Source organism: Monomorium pharaonis, chromosome 2 (genome assembly GCF_013373865.1).
Source record: "Monomorium pharaonis isolate MP-MQ-018 chromosome 2, ASM1337386v2, whole genome shotgun sequence".
Classification (NCBI taxonomy): Eukaryota; Metazoa; Arthropoda; class Insecta; order Hymenoptera; family Formicidae; genus Monomorium; species Monomorium pharaonis.
This window is the reverse complement of record NC_050468.1, coordinates 28892165-28911979: the sequence shown is the minus strand read 5'-3', so window position 1 is coordinate 28911979 and position 19815 is coordinate 28892165. Positions and strand designations below refer to the sequence as shown.

General features: G+C 30.2%; 2 protein-coding genes across 4 annotated transcripts in view; one reads left to right on the top strand and one right to left on the bottom strand.

Annotated features, from left to right (window-relative positions):
* The window catches only part of LOC105834099 (sex-regulated protein janus-A), a 90415-nt gene that overhangs the window by 28204 nt on the left and 42396 nt on the right, over window positions 1-19815 (top strand). The gene's annotated exons all lie outside the window — the stretch shown is intronic.
* Window positions 1-19815, bottom strand: part of LOC105828635 (arrestin homolog) — a 69493-nt gene that overhangs the window by 26463 nt on the left and 23215 nt on the right. For all 3 annotated transcript variants that reach the window (XM_028194682.2, XM_036283457.1, XM_028194684.2), the window contains exons 4-6: window positions 7910-7963; window positions 3178-3316; window positions 2206-2358 (exon numbers count right to left, since the gene is read on the bottom strand). In XM_028194682.2, coding sequence (XP_028050483.1) covers window positions 2206-2358; window positions 3178-3316; window positions 7910-7963 — 346 coding nt within the window. The remainder of the gene's footprint in view (window positions 1-2205; window positions 2359-3177; window positions 3317-7909; window positions 7964-19815) is intronic.

Here is a 19815-nt window from a genome sequence, read left to right as displayed (position 1 = left end):
AATGATTTAATGCAATAAATAATTTAATATGACTTATTATGATATTTATTAAGAGCTTAGTTCAGAGTTTTAATGTGTTGACTTTAGGTTCTTTAATGGTTTATCGAAAAAATTACTAATATTAAATAAGAACATTGTTTTACAAAGGTGACGTTTGTTTTTTATTTTTTGCTTTTTTATTTCGTGTATTTTTTCGTTAAATTTTGCAATGTTTTCTTCTTGATTACATGATGTATCGCACTGTTGCAAGGTTAGTTTATCGGCATAAAATTATTTTTGCTTCCTTGTTAAACTAGAATATATTGTTGTAGAATGACACGGCGCAATCAGTAGTGTCTTTGTACTTACCAAATTTTATGATCATGCAGCGCTGAATTCAGCGGTGTTGGTTACATGAATGATTTATGTGTCTATAAAAATCAGATGTGGTGAGAAAATAATTTGAAATATCTTTTGAAGTGGCAAGGTTTAATTCACGATTTGCAAAAAATAGTTTTGCGTGATAGATATGGAAACTGCAATATGGTGATTTACTGCATGATTAAGCGTTCCCAGCGAAATATACCGCGATATATCGGTACAAAATTAAATATTTAATATATTGTGTGTTTTAAATAACTCGTAGTATTTATTGATCGACATTTTTTAGATACATATTCTATAAACCGATGTAATTTCGATGAATTAAATTCTTTGTGGTACGAATAATATATTGATGTAATGAGTAAGCAAGTTTATCAAATTACGCCCGTTATTTGTTGCTACGGATAAGGCATTTCTTTTGCCTTTAAAATCTGAACAAAATTAAATTCAGATTGCTTTTAGGATGCATGAAAGTAATTATTAGCGAGTTACATTCGCATGATGAAGCGTGATGAAGATATAATGGGATTTGTGTGGTCGGAAATTCATTTATCATTTCACCGTCTTCATCCTTCTAGTGAAGCGCTTAGATAGATTATCAATATTTACTAGTACCAAGACATTCTCTGATTGCATCCTATAATCTGTTCGAAATGCATTGCTTCGGAATTGCGGCGCAGTGCATCGGCGAAATGCAGGATGCTTGAAATTCTGTAATCGTGTAATGAGTTGAGTGTGCATGCTTATTTCTCTATTAGATGTATAGCCGACAGTATCATATTACATCAATATTGCAATTATTATACTGTCAGACGGGAAGTCGAACTAACTAATTACGAAGTTCCACAAATCACAGTTCCTATACATCACGATAAGTACAGTTTAATCAACAAAAACATAAATTCCACTTATACTGTAACCTAAATCCTTGAAGCTATTGGACTGTATTTTACGTCGTGCGATTAAGACACGCTAGGAATACATCTGTTCTCGTAATAATAATGATACAAGCGATTTTCAACACGCGTGTGTATGAATAGCGGACATTAAAATTGCACGAAAGTCGTCAAGAGAACAGATTAAAGAGCAGATTAATTACTTAAATTAAAGTAAAAGATTTTCAAAAGTTTTTATTAATGTATAATTGTTTGCAAATTTTTAAATGCATTTGTCTTGAAACAACATTTTTCACATTGCTGCCGTGATAATATATCTATATAGTTTTAATCTTATTGATTAAACAATTTTTTAGGAGATAATCACATTTTCTCCCTCGCCCGAAGTACAATCAAATAAATATTCTAACTTTTTCATTTTTCTGGTCAGAAAATCTAACAAACTAAATAATCGAATTTTTCCAAAACATTGGTTTTTGCTAAAATAAGTTTTTTAACTTGTAATTTGAATAAGAATTATATTTATACATAAATTAATAATTTTATGCAGATTAATATTTTTTTGTTTTTAATAATTTCTTTATCTTACATCGTGACAACAATGAGATGCTATTTTTTTGACATGCTAGATTTGTAAATAATTGTTGGAAAATATCTTGTAATCTTTAAAAAAAATTGGAAGAAATATTTAAATATCACAGAATAAATTTATCAAAATTGTTTTTTTTTTTTTCAAAAATAAGTACAAAAATAACAATAATACCGAGAACGAGAATAGCACGAGATTTTTCAAAATCAAGTATTGCGAAGTAACGAATTAAAAAAAAAATTATTATTTTAAAAATAATATTTAACGAAAATTAAAAGAATGTGCGATTCTTCTAGAGTGTATCGCTGATATCGTAATGTCAGTAATTTATTTTATAATACCATTTTGCATACCAACCTGCAGTGGGCTTTTACTTTCCAGATGATGAGCTCCTACATAGGATGGATACAGCTGTGCTAGACACATCATCGCCTCGTTGCAAAATTTTAGGCCCATTACTTCTTCGTCTTCTCTTCCGTAGCGGAAAGTCAGTGTCACCTGACCAAATACCTGTAAAAATAATAATTCAATTTATTTTTCGAATAATATTATCATGATGGATTTACAAGTCTTTGGCAATATAAACAATTCTAGTATAAAATTTTTTCTTTATGTTCGAAAACTTTGATTATTGCAAATAAGTTATATTAAAACATTAATATGAATAAAGGATCCCGCAATTTTTGTGGGGAAAAATGGGTTTCATGAGAATATTGGCTCAAACTTTGGTAAAAAATAGCTGAAGGCATGCTGATTAAAAGTTGTAATTGCCAAGTCAATCGTATGAGCCGTTTTCGACGCACCGGCGCTTGAAAATGAAAGTAAACGTGTCATATATTTCGCATAATACATACGTGTGCGTGCGTGCGGGTAAGCAAGTTTGTCAAGATTTTGGCGACACACAACGAACAAAGTTCAGTTAATATTTTATCTTTTATCTTTTTCTATTTTGGAAATTGGAATCGCGCCCGCAGCTCAACTTTAATTATCCTTAATTGAACGATACGTCATAGAGAAACCTTCCGGTAGATTTAAAGTTATAACTAAGTAGAGGATTATTTATGAGTTCGAAGAGTTTATTTTGGTCACTGAACTTTACGTTTTAAGATTCGATAGTCTTAGTTCGAACAATCTTTTTATAGATATATTGACGTTTCTTGTAAATGTTTTATAGCTTTGAAAACGATTTAGGGACGTATATTAGATTTATACTCTGCGTGTGTTCATGTAACTGTGTTTTGTCGATAAACTATAAACTCGGATTCTAATAGTTGCAAGATAAATGGCGTTAAAAAATCAATATTTGTAATTTGTCTTGTCTCGTCTTACCTTTTTTTCGCGCACATAGTCGGGATCAACTAAGAGGACGCCTAGGAGTTTGTTGTCATTCTTGCCTTCACCGACGATAATATCTCTGCTGGCTAGATAAAGTGTCAACTTATTATTCGGCGAGGATTTCTTGTATACCCTGCAGATTAGATAATATTTTATGTCAGAAGAAAATTTGAAAATTAGATTTAGATAATATTTCGTAGACATTTTATATAGCAATTAACTTATATATAGGTTTATTTCTATAAAAAATAAAAAAAGACTTAATGCTGCGATGATGCATAACGTTGTAAATGCAAATTTATTCATTGGATTTATAACTTGAATATCCAAGAACGAAAAGACTCATGGTTTTTTTTGTATCTAAATAATATTTGATGAGAGGTTTAGTTATACTCTACTTACACTGTTCGACTATGGAATGTTATATTAATTTAAAAACTCGTTAAAACAAATGCAGGTTAAAATTAATACTTCTGTCTGATGACGAAGTCTGATGATCGAGATATAGAAAAGAGCCACTACAATGGCATTTTGTTCTAAAAGATTGTTTAGAGGCCACTATAATGATGCTTTGTTCTGAGAAAGTGGGCGTGAAACTATTATAATGACGTGTAGGAGCCAGAGATTTAAACAATTTCGCACTACACATAGTTTTTAGTGAAGTGCGACGATCCAAAGCAGATCGGAATGTCAGACGTGATGTTCACAGAGGTATACAATCCCATAATCTATACTGAAGCTTTCGGTAAAGATTTATTTTATTCTAAGTTCATTATTTTAGCATCGAATCTTTGCGCCTGTTTGAGACAATTTATCGGTTAATTCATCTTAACGAAGTCGCTTCTGGCATGAAGCAGTTACTGTGATTACAATTCGGATTGGTGTAGGTTCAATCCGCTTTATTCCATTTATCATTTATCAGGCGAGTTATCAATTTCACCGGGATTTTGCCTGCCTGCCTGCCTGCCTGTCTGCCTTTCATGTCCCTCGATATCAACTATATTCATTTGTTATAATGGCACATTGTCAAATGCGCAAAGCGTGCGCGTATACTGAGTAAATACGCTTATTCAAACGCGCTCGACTGTATTACTACATCAAGATATGTTTAATTTGATTCCAGCATCTTTTTCCCCAGATAATATAACAAAGCCAATGGATACGTACGTTATCTCTATTATTTAATATGCGACAGCAATTAACAATGGCTTTGCTGATCACCGGTCAATTTATTCGAGTAATGGCTCAAAAGGAATAGGCGATTAAAATAAATGATTCGTGCTCGTGGAATTATTCGTCGTGCATTTGTTTCGCTTAATCAGGTTCGCATAATCGTCCAGTACAGTATTTAACAACTTTTATGTTAATTAACAACATTAAATTGAATAATAATTATTTGACATTTTGGCTAGTTGTGATAATAGGTTAGCTAAAATCCTTATCCCAAATGCCTTGATGATCCCACGTTTGTGTCAGTATGCATTCGAGAATGGCAACTCAAGACCGTAATCTCTCTAGGCTTAATGAATTTCCGCCACATTGTCGCGTGCGTATGCGTAGTATTAGTAGAGCAAAGCTATGTTACGATCTAATTAGTAACTAAGAATTTTAAATTGAAAATCTTGGTTACTGATTAGATTGTAAAACATAGCTTTTATCAATTCATTGCCAATCTTTCTCAATATACAATAAAATAAAAAATATCAACCAAAGTGAATTAAAAAAATTTTAGCTTTATGTTAACATAAAATTAAAATTTGTGTTTAAAGTTCACATGATTGTTGAAACAAAGATATTGATAAAAATAGAACTAATATCAACAATCGATACTTTAGTAAGGTTTAGTTGTGGACAACTTTTTATTGGAACTAATGTAAATCTTGACCAAGTTATGTTAAACTAATATGAAGTTGTATTTAACAGGTTGTATGTTTATCTGATTTAATGATTAAACATTCATAGATCGTAATACATTTAGCAAATAAGAAAACAATGTTTTGAGTTTAATCGTGTTTTGAAAACAAAATATCTAAATAGCTCAATATACTTCACTCATAAGGCATGTTGAACTATAAAGATAATTAGCTAATAAAGTACCATATCATTAAAAAACAAAGGAATTAAGTATATTAATAAAATATTAAAGTTTGTATTTCTCTTTCTCTTTCTCTTTCTTTTATTTATTATTTATAATACACTTGTATAACAAATACTTTAATGAATAAAAATTAAAATGATAATTCGTAATACTTGAATCATATATATGTTTTAATGTGAACTGTAAAAAATTGAAATAAAACTAACAACTTAGCATTAAACAAGAAGCATCAATAAAGACATTTATTTTAAGTAACTCATGCCTAACTAGCTTCGAACGGTGTTGGCTAAAATATTTTTTATAATTAATTCTATAAATATAATAGAGCAATTTTAGTTGAAATAAAAAATACATTAATTTATGTAAAAAAATTTGGTTTTTATAAATCGCTTTGGAAAACTATCGGATAGACCAAAGAGAACATGATACTTTTATTGTGTATAAAAACAAAAAAGCGCACACATTGACTGCGTTTTGTTTATTGAAATATTTTTATATCCCGATATATTCTTATGCTGAATTAGTCCCGCTTTACCATTACAATTACGTATGCGATAGATATCTGATAACGTATCACTACTGACATTTTCTTTACAATGCGTGTTAATTAATGCAAATATATCTTACAATTTTCTGACATTGGTAATACTATTTAATTAAACTTCACAATAGAATCTATTCTGCGGTTGATCCTGTTAGTCTTTGATGGAAACCTTGTTTTTAAATTAAACGCGCGGTCTGAAGCCACCGTGCGTATTAATCAAACTTTACGCGCGATGTAGTTGTACGTGTACTTATCGTAGAAGTGTTTGAAAAATGCTCGCTGCTACGGTTACGGCAGGATTTACGACAAACTGCGTTTCACGAAGATTCTATTAGATGTCGGAATTTTCAGTCAGAATTCTTTTTGAAGCTTTTTTTTTTGTATGAGTATGGAATTGTTTTTTACTAATATTATTTAATACATAATAAACGATAGCAGAATTTGTAACTTTTAAAAGAGAATTCTACGTAAATTATATTAAATATTATTAAATTATATATACTAAAAACTTTAGAGAAATTTTCATTAAAATTAATATACGTTTTAAAATTTAATTTAATAGACATTTTTTAATAAAAAAGACATATGTTTATAGGATTAACTCTCTTATTATAAGACTATAAGTTTATAAGACTAGACGTATATTGAATAACTCCGAACAAAAAAAGGATTTTTATTTCAGTGTTTTAAAAATTGTTTTTTTTTCACGATGTGTGATTTGATAGCACGCAGCTGAAAAACAAAAATGTGCTTCAAAGCAAAATAAAATACGAGATATTTATACGATTGGATAGTTAAACAGAAGCATTTTTTTAAAAGCATAATAAAATGCAACGTACTTATAAAATATGTAATAAAAATATTTATGTAAAGCATAAAGTTTAGATAGAAAAAGAACTACGCTTTTAATTGAAACGAAAGTTTTTCGTTACTATTAAAAATAATATATTTTGGATTGAAATAGAGTCGAAAGTTTTGCTTTGACTTGAATTAAATTTTTTTCTATTTTATTTAAAACTGCAACATTATTTGTTTTCTAGCATTTATTTTTTGTGTTATTGATTTTTTTTTAGTTTAAAATGATAGTTTAATCAGGAAGATCTTGACAAAACTAAAAATATAATGTGTATATTATTGTAGTGAAAAATATAGAATATCAACATTTAATGTATTTTAATAAATGTAAATATAATAGCCAATCTGTTTTTAATATTTATTTATATTCGATATATGGATAAAATGTTATGCCCTAATAGTAAATGACATTAAAAAACTACTGATAATATAAATATGCAGCTGTACATATTATCTGATATCAATATCTTTTCGCGTTTTTAATTTTTGTGCTATCTCACAATGTATTTGTTGGCGAGAGATAACATTACTTTAAGAAAGTTCTCCTCTTTGTCATTGTGTAAATTTGAAGTATCATCTTTCCTAGACTCTTTTAAGCGAATTATCTCGACCCTGAAGATCCAATAATACTTTTCCTTTTCTCACTGACCAGGCTACAAATACGTTTAGAATAATCGGGTCAGAAATTTCTCACGACTTTAATTATTTAATTCTCAAACTTCTTTTTCTCTCTCTCTCTCTCTCTCTCTTCTTTCTTTGTTTTTCTTAATCATAATATGTAAACACAATACAATCGTATTTTGATTTGTATTAAATTTTTGTTAAAACTATATCAATAATATTAATAATATTAAAATTATAAATTAATAACTATTAATTATATAATTATGACTATATAAATAATTTAACTGTAAATTTTTAATAGATATATTAATTAAAATAATTTGTATTTCTTATTATTTACAATATTTATATCTGAAAAATTTCTGTTCTGTTTTAATTGTTTGAATTTAAATTCTAAATGTTAAGTCAATTAAAAATAGAATTGTTTATACTTTTTTTATTGAATTTAAAAGTAAAATATTAAACGTGTATAGCCGATATGTAATAGTATTTTTTGATACTTTACAATTTCTTTTTAAAGGTACAAGTGAACACAAATATTAAAAAGTTACGATTTATATTGTGATAATTTGTTGCGTTCGTACGACGTTTTAATAACATATTACCTTTGACTACTGAATGCAGCATCCGATATATGGTCCGGACTCGTATCGATTTTTCTGAAATACAGAGGAAACGAGCGGTATTACTTATAGGAAGACTGCATTTATTTATAGCATATATACATATGTTTGTTTGTTTGTTTGTTTGTTTGTTTGTTTGTGTGTGTGTGTGTGTGTGTGTGTGTGTGTGTGTGTGTGTGTGTGTGTGTGTGTGTGTGTGTGTGTGTGTGTGTGTGTGTGTGTGTGTGTGAGTTATAGAAAAGTACGAAATTTTTTTACATTATCACGAAAATAAATGTATGATGTGTAAATGTTTGACAAACTCGATATGATTTAGTTATCGTTGCGCATCATTAGCAGTCGGAATTATGAGGAAGCAATCTCAATTGTTGACGTTTCACTTGCCAACAGTTGTTTCGTGTCGGCCTGTTTATTCCTCCCACGTTTCTGGCTGGTTGGAAACTAGAAAAGTGCGGCACGTGTCACGGCAATCTACCACGTCACGTTTTTCACTGCGAGATATTTATATTTGTGGATTGGATTTGTATTTACCATTAGCGTAAACAGAAAATAATTTATTTTAAATACTTTAAATTCATTGAAGTACTTTATGTAATACTTCAAGTCACGTAAGAAAAGAACGTTTTTTTCTGAATCAAAAACATCTTTTCTCTGTTTTCTAAGTCTTTTTAGTTTGGTATTTATATAATTCTTATATATTTTTTATTTCTTTGATACTATTTACATCACTTGAAAATGTCTAAACTAGTCTTATGTAGTTTTAATTAAGACGACGATGTCTTAATTATATTTTTGCAAAAAGTCTGTGTGAAATCATTGAAAATCGTTACGAAATCGCTTTAGTGAAGCGACGTGTAATTTTAATTAATAAGTTCAAACCGTGCGGTTTACACCGCAAGCGAGTTATATAATTGTATAGGTGGCCATGACAGTTTTACGTCGTGTATGATAGCCGGTTTTGTGCCGCTTTGCGGGCAAACAAAATACAAGGATATGTGCGCCGGACGGTAGGGGATTTTGTTCTCGTCGGAGTTTTTATATTTGTAGCATAATACCTTCGTGAAACATCGGTGGAAAAATATTTTCCAGGCGCAGTCATAAAAAGTCAGGTCAGCCAGATATTTGAAATTATTTTATCAATTCTTAATCAAATCAATTCACAATTGATTCCGGTTAATTAAAAATTGAAAATATTAAATGAAAATTGTGTGGCATTTGAAAATTAAAGATAATACCAAAGAAATTTAGTAGTATTATTCTTTTATATAAAATTTTATAAAACATTATATGTAAATACAATTAATTAGATTTTACATTATTATTAATTTATTTGATGCTTAATCTGCACTGAGACACTTAAAATTAAAAATTAGAAGCAAAAAAGAAATTTGTGATTAAAATATTTTACTAAAATATTCGTTCGTTAACAGACAGAGCTTCTTTTTATTAAAATATTATAAGTAATTTACGTAAGATACAGATATCATCTATTGATAATCTCAGATGTTCTTAGACAACTTCGATCGCGTCGCAATTAACTAGATCGTAGGGCGTGACGCTGGAACTACTTTTACGTGATTGTAATTTATCGTAGCGGTAATTGCATTACAGGGAGTTGTACACGATGTACTATACACATTATCCGACCTTGAGAGTGATAGATTACCTGTCAACTGTATTAGTAACCTTCTTCGTTGCATCAATGATTTGCGCGATGTGCTATCTCTTACTATCTTTAATAATAGCCCAGTGCTAAAATTACTATAATTGGATATTATAGGTATCTCATTTTTTAAAAATAAAGTTAAATTGAATTACGTTTTCTTCACACTTTATTGGCAAATGCAATATTACGAGAGTTGATTAATCTCAGCAATTATCTAAATTTATTTGGTAATATTGTTTTTTATTGCAGAGTTGATTAAAATATTGTACGTATTTGATTTTTCAGAAAAAAAGCTGGGAGAAATTAAAATGCTAAAAATTACTTTTATAACATGCTTTCATTTAATAAATCTGGCTGTGCAAGTTGTATATATTCTTTTGTACACTTTTCCATTAACCCAATTAGAAATTATTCGCGTTTAAAAAGAATTTATGCCCGATATGAATTTCTTACAATGATTGCTTTTTTTAATATTTATTCTTGAGATTTTTTTTATCGAAGATTTAAATATCGAAGCTAGAACAATTCATAAAATTGCCACTGATTTTAATATATCTCATTTTGTGTTCCTGTTATGGAAATGTTCGATTGATACCGAATAACATAAAATAGCGATATGCAACGAGTAATACCGTTTGAAATGCACATATCGCGAACAATAAACAGAAAAAGCTGTAACCTTGCGTTAAGATCGCATAAAATATTGGCGTGCAAACATTTAAAATGGCATTGCAACTGGCGCGGAAATACATTTTTGATTATATTTTATGGATACTGTGGAGATTAATTGCGAAAAATTTTAATCTTTCGATCTTCTCTTTTATGCAAAGTGAACATAGAGATTTTAATGAATGTTTGCTTTTTTAACATTATTCGGCAAAACTGATAATTTTTAATAATTTCCTATTTTTGTTTTCGGTTAATGAAAAGTTATTTTTACATTATTGTATTATTAGAATTATTTATATTATGTTCACATATTTTCAACATATTCTGTGTATGTATTGTGTACAATAATTAAAAAAATGTGTACTATATATAATTTAAATATGGGAAAAAATTTAAATAATTAGCGAAGCTAAGATGGTTTTAATATTAGCTTAACTAAATGAAGCTAACGGAGTCTAACTGCTATCAACATGTTATAAAATTTTTATTCAAAAATTTTTATTAGACTCAGAAGACTTAATCCAAATAAAGAAACATGATCTTTCAATGTGATTTTTAACACATTACGAACTTTACGTGAATGTATTTGGCACTGTTCGAAACGTTATTATTATTTATTTTAACTGTAACTTTTAACTATAAAATTAATGTTATTGTTTATAAGATTTATTAGAGTTTTTTTCTACATGTAGCTATGAAAGGAGACATTTTATATTGATGATCATACATATTATAAATACATTTAATATCTTTCTATATAATAAATTGATATAAACAATTTTCTTGAAAAAAGCAAGATTAAAAAAAAATTTTAAGAAATATGTTTCAGATAAAAATTGTATGATTTGAAAGGAGATAAATAATGAAAGACAAAATCGTTATTTATCTTTTTTTAGATTATACAATTTTTATCATCTTTATCAAAAATGTTTTTTAATGTGAGTATAAAATATTGCTTAAAATAAAACATTACATTATTATACGCATACATTAAATACATAAATATATTTACTATATAAGCTACTATCATAAATGTATTTTTCGTATCATGCCACATGCAGTCACGAGAATGCGTTAAATTATCGCTATCTATGCAAACAATATTCCCGCATTGTCTAGATAATCTAGATTAATACTTTCCTTTATGCATTTAGCAAAATGTGTAGTGTGTAATGTGTACGGTATCCCGAGTGCATCGTATGTGCACAATCAAGTTACTAGAGTTTCCTTGTCAATCGTGGTTTTCGAATTGAACGCGATCGCGACAATCGCTCGCGCGGGGCGCAATCGCTCGCCTTTCCTCCGCGCGTTCGAATTTCAAAGGGTGCATCGAGACGTTAACATTGGTTGTTTCGTATCGCGGCGCTCATTATCGGTCGTCCTTTTACGAGGACTGCGTGCCTTGACGCAGCATTGCGGAATTCTTGCGGTGCTCAGGTGCATGTAAAACGGAAACGAACGTCACGTACGCTATTGCGGGGACTTGAAACCTAAAGCGGAGCGGATGTAATTTTTTTCGTCGTCGATAATGTGCTTTCAATACACGAAGTCTGTGCGACCGTGCCAAGAGGGGCCAAATATATAAATGACGCGATGTTTGATAGAAACGCGGTTTTATATGCGTAAGTCAAAAAACGAAACATAATTTACGTCGAAGGAATTTTCTAATTCCTATAATTTAATAAATTATTAACCCTAGAACGTCACACAAAACTGGAGTAGTTTTGTACTTCAGCGCGAATTTAAATTTATCTCCTCATTTAGAAGATGAAGGCATCGACTCGGGACACCGACCATAATTCAATTTAAAGTCTTAGGAATGGAGAGGGACATTAACTGGCGTCAGAACGCCATTAGTTTTCGAGTAGTACATATGTAAATTGGGATATGTTTATACCCCAATCTGCCGTTTGTGTATACATTTCATTTAGATACCGTTATATGAAACACTGATTTTTTCCATTGACATGAAGAATGAGCATTGCAATAGACAGACGAGTGCTCGCTTAGAAAAAGATATTACCTATGGCTACGTTTGCGCGAATTGCAACGTACATTTCTGTGTGTGAAATCACAGGGCCATAACGAGTGCCGCTTGGAGTCATCAAAATATTTTATTAATTTTTTTTACTTTAATAATGTATTCTGTATTAAAACAATTATTTAATAATTTTATAGCAAAATAAAGATTGTGTCTTTATTCATGTTTTCTTCTTTCTAAAGCTATCATTTTTTCAACTTTTATTTGTCAAAATAATTATATTTTTTAAACAATACCTAAAATCCATTTCCCGGTTCTAGATCTATCTTTATCTTTCCAAAATTGTCTTTTTTAAAAATTTGTTAAATATGGATGAAATACAATAGATCAAAAAAAACTTATTTTTGCGATTTTTATTATATCTCAATTTTATTATATTTAAATTCATTTTTAACGTATTTAAGGTGGTTCTTGCATTTAGATTAAATATAGATAACTTAGAAAAAAGACATTAAATGAAAGGTTAACGATTCTAGAATGTGTCTGCAAAATTTCAAATTTGTTTTACCGTTTGGTTCCGGAGATATATGTCCGAAAACTTTGCCAATTTTACATGGTGATAATAGGGAAAGGTGAATGAGATTGCACATTCATGGAATATGTTCATACTTTTCGATTAGATGAACGAATAAAAAACTGTTTAATCAATGCGATAAAAATTTCTAAAGATACTGACGCGACACTAAACTGATTAACCGTACCGTGTATAAATAAAGCGAAATTTTTGACAAACTTTCGGCAACTTTTGACATGTTACGAGAGTTATAGCGAACGTTTTGAATGTCTGCTTGGCAACGTCGCACGCGTCAACTGACGCACAAGGCGCATGTCCTACCATTTTCGTGTCCTGCCATTCTTCGTTTCGTCGGAATGACTTTTGCGTCGAGGCTGTTCGCTCATGTTTACACGCACTAACAGTTTGATTATGACAATATACCAACGTTCCGACAGCCAAAACGCGACGTTGCCAAATATATGATTCCAATTCTAGTCAAATTTGTGATATCGCTCTGATATTTTCAGTTTATAGCGACAGTTTAATGAGAAAAAACCTTACGGAATAATTAATTTAAATGTATGCTGATTTTTACATACTAAATCAATTCATATTTTTCACTAATAACAATAGTTGCCTTTGTGACTTTAAAGTATTGCAAGAACCACCTTAATTAATATTATTGTAGACTATATCATTGTCTTTATCTATATGAAAAAACGAAGAGCTTCATATAGCACAATATTGATTTCAGTCCATTTGTTCAATGTAGAAGACTTAGGAAAAAATGGGGTACGTTTACAGTGTAATATCTCAGGTGAAAAAAATTAGTTTACCGTTCTAGGGTTAATAAATTGTCAATAAATTAATAATTTCCACAAAGTAGAAATATATTTGTAGTGATATATTTGTAACGATACAAATTTGAAAAGATGCCATATTCTTAGTACCTCCTACGCAGAATATACATACATATATATTTAACATATATTTAGTATCAAAAGCGAATAATGTTTAAACCACAATGTGATTATTCGTGGCAATGTCAATGCTACTCGAGTGGCTTGTCAAAATAGATTATGGGCAATCATTGTTCACCGACACGTACACGTGTAGACGCGAAACAAATCATTCCAAGGGGTCAAGGTTCAATATTTTCGCAGCGATGCTACGATCCGAATCGCGATTGGCGTGCCGGAAATGGAAAATAAATCCCATGAGCCGAAAGCTGCCGCGTTTCCCTACGGATTTGATCAAACGGTTAATATTCTTATCGCGCCCATGTGATATTTTGTTGATGCTCGGTTGGTTTCGGTGGATTACAGTTCCTTCAAGCGACGCGCGACGGCGTGTAACGCGATGAGACCGGCTAAGCTATCATCGCGCAGCGCCAACAGGGTTCTTGGTTAAAGTGCTGGTTGTGATCTAGCGAGGTCGTTGCGCATGCTAGGCCCCAGACGGTCGTCTATTTTGTTATTATAATGAAACGGTCTCCAATTATCGCGAGACAATAATTTTCTTCAACCGAGAAAATCATTTTCCTTTGTCGCAAATTTTCATCTCACGACTTTCTTTATTAAACGTGCTTTGAAATTTTGTAAATTGCTAAGGCCATAGTGAATAGAAAACTGTTAGTAGTACAGACTTTTGTTATAACAATTATATTTCCGGAACGAGATTACTATTAATGTTTATTTATAGTACTCATTTATCGAAGAATCTCGGTGTAATTGTAGCTCTTTTTTTTTAAGAAGAGAAACTGTCGACACGAAATAATAATAATAAATGAAAATTAACGGATACAGCAGTTTTACAACAATTAAAAGTTGCGACAATTAAGTATGGGCTTTCTACTAGAGTTCTGCCGAAAAGTGTCATGACAAATCGATCTTGATTAAAAGAAAAAGAAAGAGAAAGTTATGAGTAAATTATCTCGTAGTAAAGTTTTTATCTTGTCATCAACCCTTATCTTTTACATTTAATCAGCGAAACTTTCCCCATAGAACGTATCGTAAAAACTCTAGAACTCTTTGTAAAAAAACGAGAATTTTAACTATTTTCAGAACCTGGTCTATTGTACCAATCTAGACTTCTGAAAATTTTAGACTGATAGCTTTACAGAGGCAGATGTCCATGCAGACTGTCACTCGGAATTCATTGTTTCGCGTTCAAATGACGTGCAATCGTAACGCGTATCGATGAACGCACCAGGTCGAACCCACCGCGGTGCATGAGGACAATCTTGCTAGTAAATGAATCGGGCACGTTACAATTCAATATCATCGGGAGGCTATTGATATCTTGATACACGTTACATACAAGCTCGATTGCAACATTATTTGCTTGGTTAGTATGATCATCCTGTGTCGTTTGCACTTTATGCGATTACAATCTCATATTGCATTTTTCTCGACGATTTGATTCGAGTAATAAAAGTTCGTAGTAATAAAAAGTACGCATTCTAGCATCAGGCAATAAATCCGATTGAAACCGACATTTAAATGAACTAGTCAAAAGAAACGCAATTCAAGATATTTGCCAAATTCTTTTGTAGTGTGTGTTTGTAGCGAATATAATGGATAACAAATGCAATATACTTTGTTGTATTAAAGCGCGTTAATAATATGGTGCAGTATATTTATTTAATTGTAAATATTGTTAAATTGAAATTTGAACGATAATAGTATGTAAACAAGCTGTCTGATTCTACTGGTTTTAGTTCATACTCGTATATATTATGTCGCTATACATTTATCGCATTTAATTTGTCGCAAAATCATTTTGAATGAATAACCCTAATTAATTATGGAGTGGCGATCTAAATGTTTGAGGCATTATGCCAGTATGTGATTTTGATTGAAAATGACATTATGTTATTCTTAAGCAGATTTTGTTCTACGTAACTTTAAATCTCTTCAACCCTATTAACGTCTTTCTCTTAACAGTCAGGTACTTTGCAGGGAAAATTGAAAGGTAGCTACTCGTTAGTTTTTATTCCGTTTGATCTTGCACAATTTTATTAAAATCTTTTTATATATTACGCGCGTTAGTAGCTTAGAAAAGTTTCAATGGCATAGGAATAATATTAAAAAAAATTTTGATTATAGGATTAATGACACAACATTGAATTATCGTGTAAGATTTCTGTTTTAGTTCTCTAAAAAAATTTCGCAATTAATTTCTTGATGATATTATAATAATATTTTTTGATGAAAATAATAATAATAAGAATGGCAAGCTGTGAACTTTCGAAGCTACGATTAGCTCCTTTGAAAGTTGATGAAGTATTGGTTATTGAAATATTGTCACTGTAGGAGAGTACTTTTAATAACGGTTCATAGAACACTTCAGGGCATTGTAAATGTGCTAATTATCACAGCGCCTTTTCTGTTCTTCAAAAAATAGACATAGTCTCTTCGATATTATATTATTCAAGTTAATGAAGGAGCCTACTTGAAAGATAATTAGCTTGATAAGAGCTCTCAGCATCGAGAGCCGCAAGTTTCGATAACTTGTTAGATTCTTAAATTTTACATTTACGTTATTCTCTGCGTTTTATTAAAAAACATCCATTTTTTATTTTAAATCGTGAAACTTTGACGGAACAATATCTATTATGCGTATAACCACAAATTTTATTATATTTATAACTTTTATTTTTAATGTTTTATTATTAATTATTAATGCTGCTAATTTTATGTACGTGTACAAGTTAATCTTTTATTAATGCAATTAGTATATGCAAAGTTATGTATAATTTTATAACTGCGTAGTAATAAATATAATTGTTTACGCCTGTCAACTGGTACGTTTAAATATAATTTATTTTAAAATTTATGTGTGAACTGTAATCGCAAACTCCTTTCGTTGTACGAAATTTTTCAAAAGCTATACAAGAGTTTTGAATTTCCAATAATAAGCTGAAATCCGTTTCGAACGAGTTTCTCACGATGTGCTATTTGATAGGTTGAAACGTGAATCGATTTGATGTTATGTGCGTTATTCCGTATTTCTTTGTCGAGATATTTCTCTATTTCTCTCTTTGTCTCTCTCTCTCTCTCTTTGTTTTTTTATCCATTGTAGTGTAAAATTGCTTATTGCTTGATCGAAGGTATTTGTTTTTAATATATGTAGTAAAACAGTAAAACCTGATACATGCTCGCGGAATATGTTATGGCAGACGAGGAAAAAAAAAAAAGCGTGAATAAACCGACTGTGAAAGAATGTCTGACAAAAATTTGATTGAGTAAAAGCGATGGCATTGCCAAAGCAATCTTCTTTTGTGAACGTGATGGCGAGGCTGGCTTTTCTTCGTTGTGCGAGGTTCTAAAGAAAGTGCTCGTAGCTCAAAAGTACTTTCGCCGAGCTTCGAATTTATTATGTACCTTTCTTATGGCGCAGTCGCTGTGATGTAATTAAGATCCGTGAAATTCTCGATATACTCGGTTATATACTCGCTTTTCCCCGATACTTAGAATACGCTTTTATACGTATAGAGATATCTGTTCTTTTTATACGTTCCTTTATACAACGGATAATCCTAAAGAATATGGACAATGATGAAGCGATGTTTTTATCAAATCTCCAAGCCGCGATCTGTTCGAGTTTTATGAAGGGCATACGCACATTCTTGATATACTTTTTATTTTTATAACATCACGACTGCTTATTAAATTTTACTACTCCTTATTCGATGCTTTGTCCAAGTGCTACTGAAAAATGCATTTCTTCATCTAGTTTACATCCGACGGAGAAGCATCCTATTTCATGTTAACTCCTGCGATCTCGTAGGTAGAACACGAAATACATAATTCCAGCGCGTCGCTTTTTTTCTGTGAAAAAATGGTTTTATCTTACCTGCTTCATACTGCTTTGCATACGTATAGGAGATATAACAGGAATACTCGTGCCCACGTTTATGTTTGTTACTCAACATCGCAAAAAAGATATATACATACATTAACACTTCATTGTCTGTGCAAAGCGGAACGAGACAAGCGCGCTTGTAATTGTTTTCATCAGCTTTTTCAGTTCATTAAAAGTCGCAATACTACGTCAACAAGTTTGCTCCTCGTCTCCTGCGTAAAAATAAAAAGACGTAACGTGCGCTACGTTATTCGTCAGTTCAATTTATATATATTTTGAGAATTTGTTTTTGATAAATTTCGGGACAAATTATTAAGGATAACATCAGGATCGTGTAAACAAACTTGACAGTTGACCGTTTGATTGTGGACGTATTTACGTGTATCAAGCTGTTGAAATTAGATGTAGAAAATGTTTATAAAATATTATAAAACGTTATAAAAAGTTAAAATTGTTATAAAATATCAAACGTTATAAAATTCATCAAGTGCGCACTATAAGAGTGTATATTATAAATTCTTAAATAGTACATACAGTTTTTTAATAAAAGTTTTTTAATAAAGTTTGAATTAAAAAATATTAAGCTGTTATAATATTTTTATGTTTATACAATATACAGAAAGTTGATGTAATAAATAAAACATGATATAATAAACAATTAAAAATCTAATATAATGAAGAAATATAATAAAAATAAACCATTTTGAATTCAGCAAGAGTAAATATAATATATATTTTATATGATCGCGATATAGCTTTATTTTATATTGTTATTATGTAAAATGGATTATATATTTTATTTTTTTAACATAATTATTCTTTACTAAGTTTTAAATTTTAATTTACAATCTCAACGCAAAATTCATAATATAAAAGTTTTATTATATTTAATTTTATTTTTTAAAAATACTGTTATAAAAATAGTTTTAAAAATACTGTTATAAAATAAGCTACTTAATAATAAGTTGCTTCTTCCGTTTGTTTAATATTTTTTTAGTTTTTTCCAAAAATATTGTTTAAATCTATATGTATATGTTAGGGGGATCGGAAAGTAATGTCGTTTCTGCGCATGTCAATATTCGTTTATCATTTATCAGCTTATTGTGTACTTCAAAGTTGTGCCAAAGACATTTTAAGATTAGAGTGACTTGTTTACTCGTAAATAATTAAATCTTAAATTTTTTTGCAATTTATAGTGAAATGGCTAGCCAAATACCAAGAGGTACATATCCAGCATTGTATGGTTTTTGAGTTTCACAAGGGTAGTAACGCAACAGTTGCTACCAAAAACATTTTCGATGTTTATCCAAGTGCATTAAACGTTCGTAAATGCCAAAGGTGGTTTTCTAAGTTCAAATCCGGTAATTTTGATCTTTTCGACTCGTATTGGATGATGTCCAAAATACCATCTCCAGATATTTTGTTCAAAAACTAATTGATTTTTATCGATCCGGCATTGAAGATTTGCACACTAGATGGCAAAAGGTTGTTGATAACGAGATAACAATGATTACATCATTAATTAAAAATAAAAATTTATCTGTTTGAATTTAATGTAAAAAAACGACATTACTTTTTGCTTCCCCTTATATATATATATATATATATATATATATCATATATAATGTGTGTGTGTGTGTGTGTGTGTGTGTGTGTGTGTGTGTGTGTGTATTCTCTTAAGGTTAACAAATTATTTTAATATTATATAATATATAGTTAATAATGATATCTTTTTGGGGTCTAAAAATCAGTCGAGGTGATCGCGCGTTTATGTAAAAAAATGAGGTGACTGTTCCCGGGTTAAAAGGAAAGTAAGAATAAAAGCACGCTATCAAATTCAATCTGCGGGCTGCCCATCAAATTTACGTACGATAACGTTCTAGGGTTGAGATAATTCCTATAGATATACGAGACGAATGACTTTATTTATCTTGGGATATTATTCTGTCAAATCTGTTATTAATGTTTTGCAGGAAAATATTTTTGATGTTTGAAGACATTCATTTATAGTGCGATTAATAATTTCATTTTGACATTGAGAATACACGTCAAAATCGTTTTTCTTTCGGCGTCTATTATCTTAGTATTTTTATTGATAACGATCGTCGACCGGCTGCATCAATCAACGTCACTCGTCAATTTGCAATTTA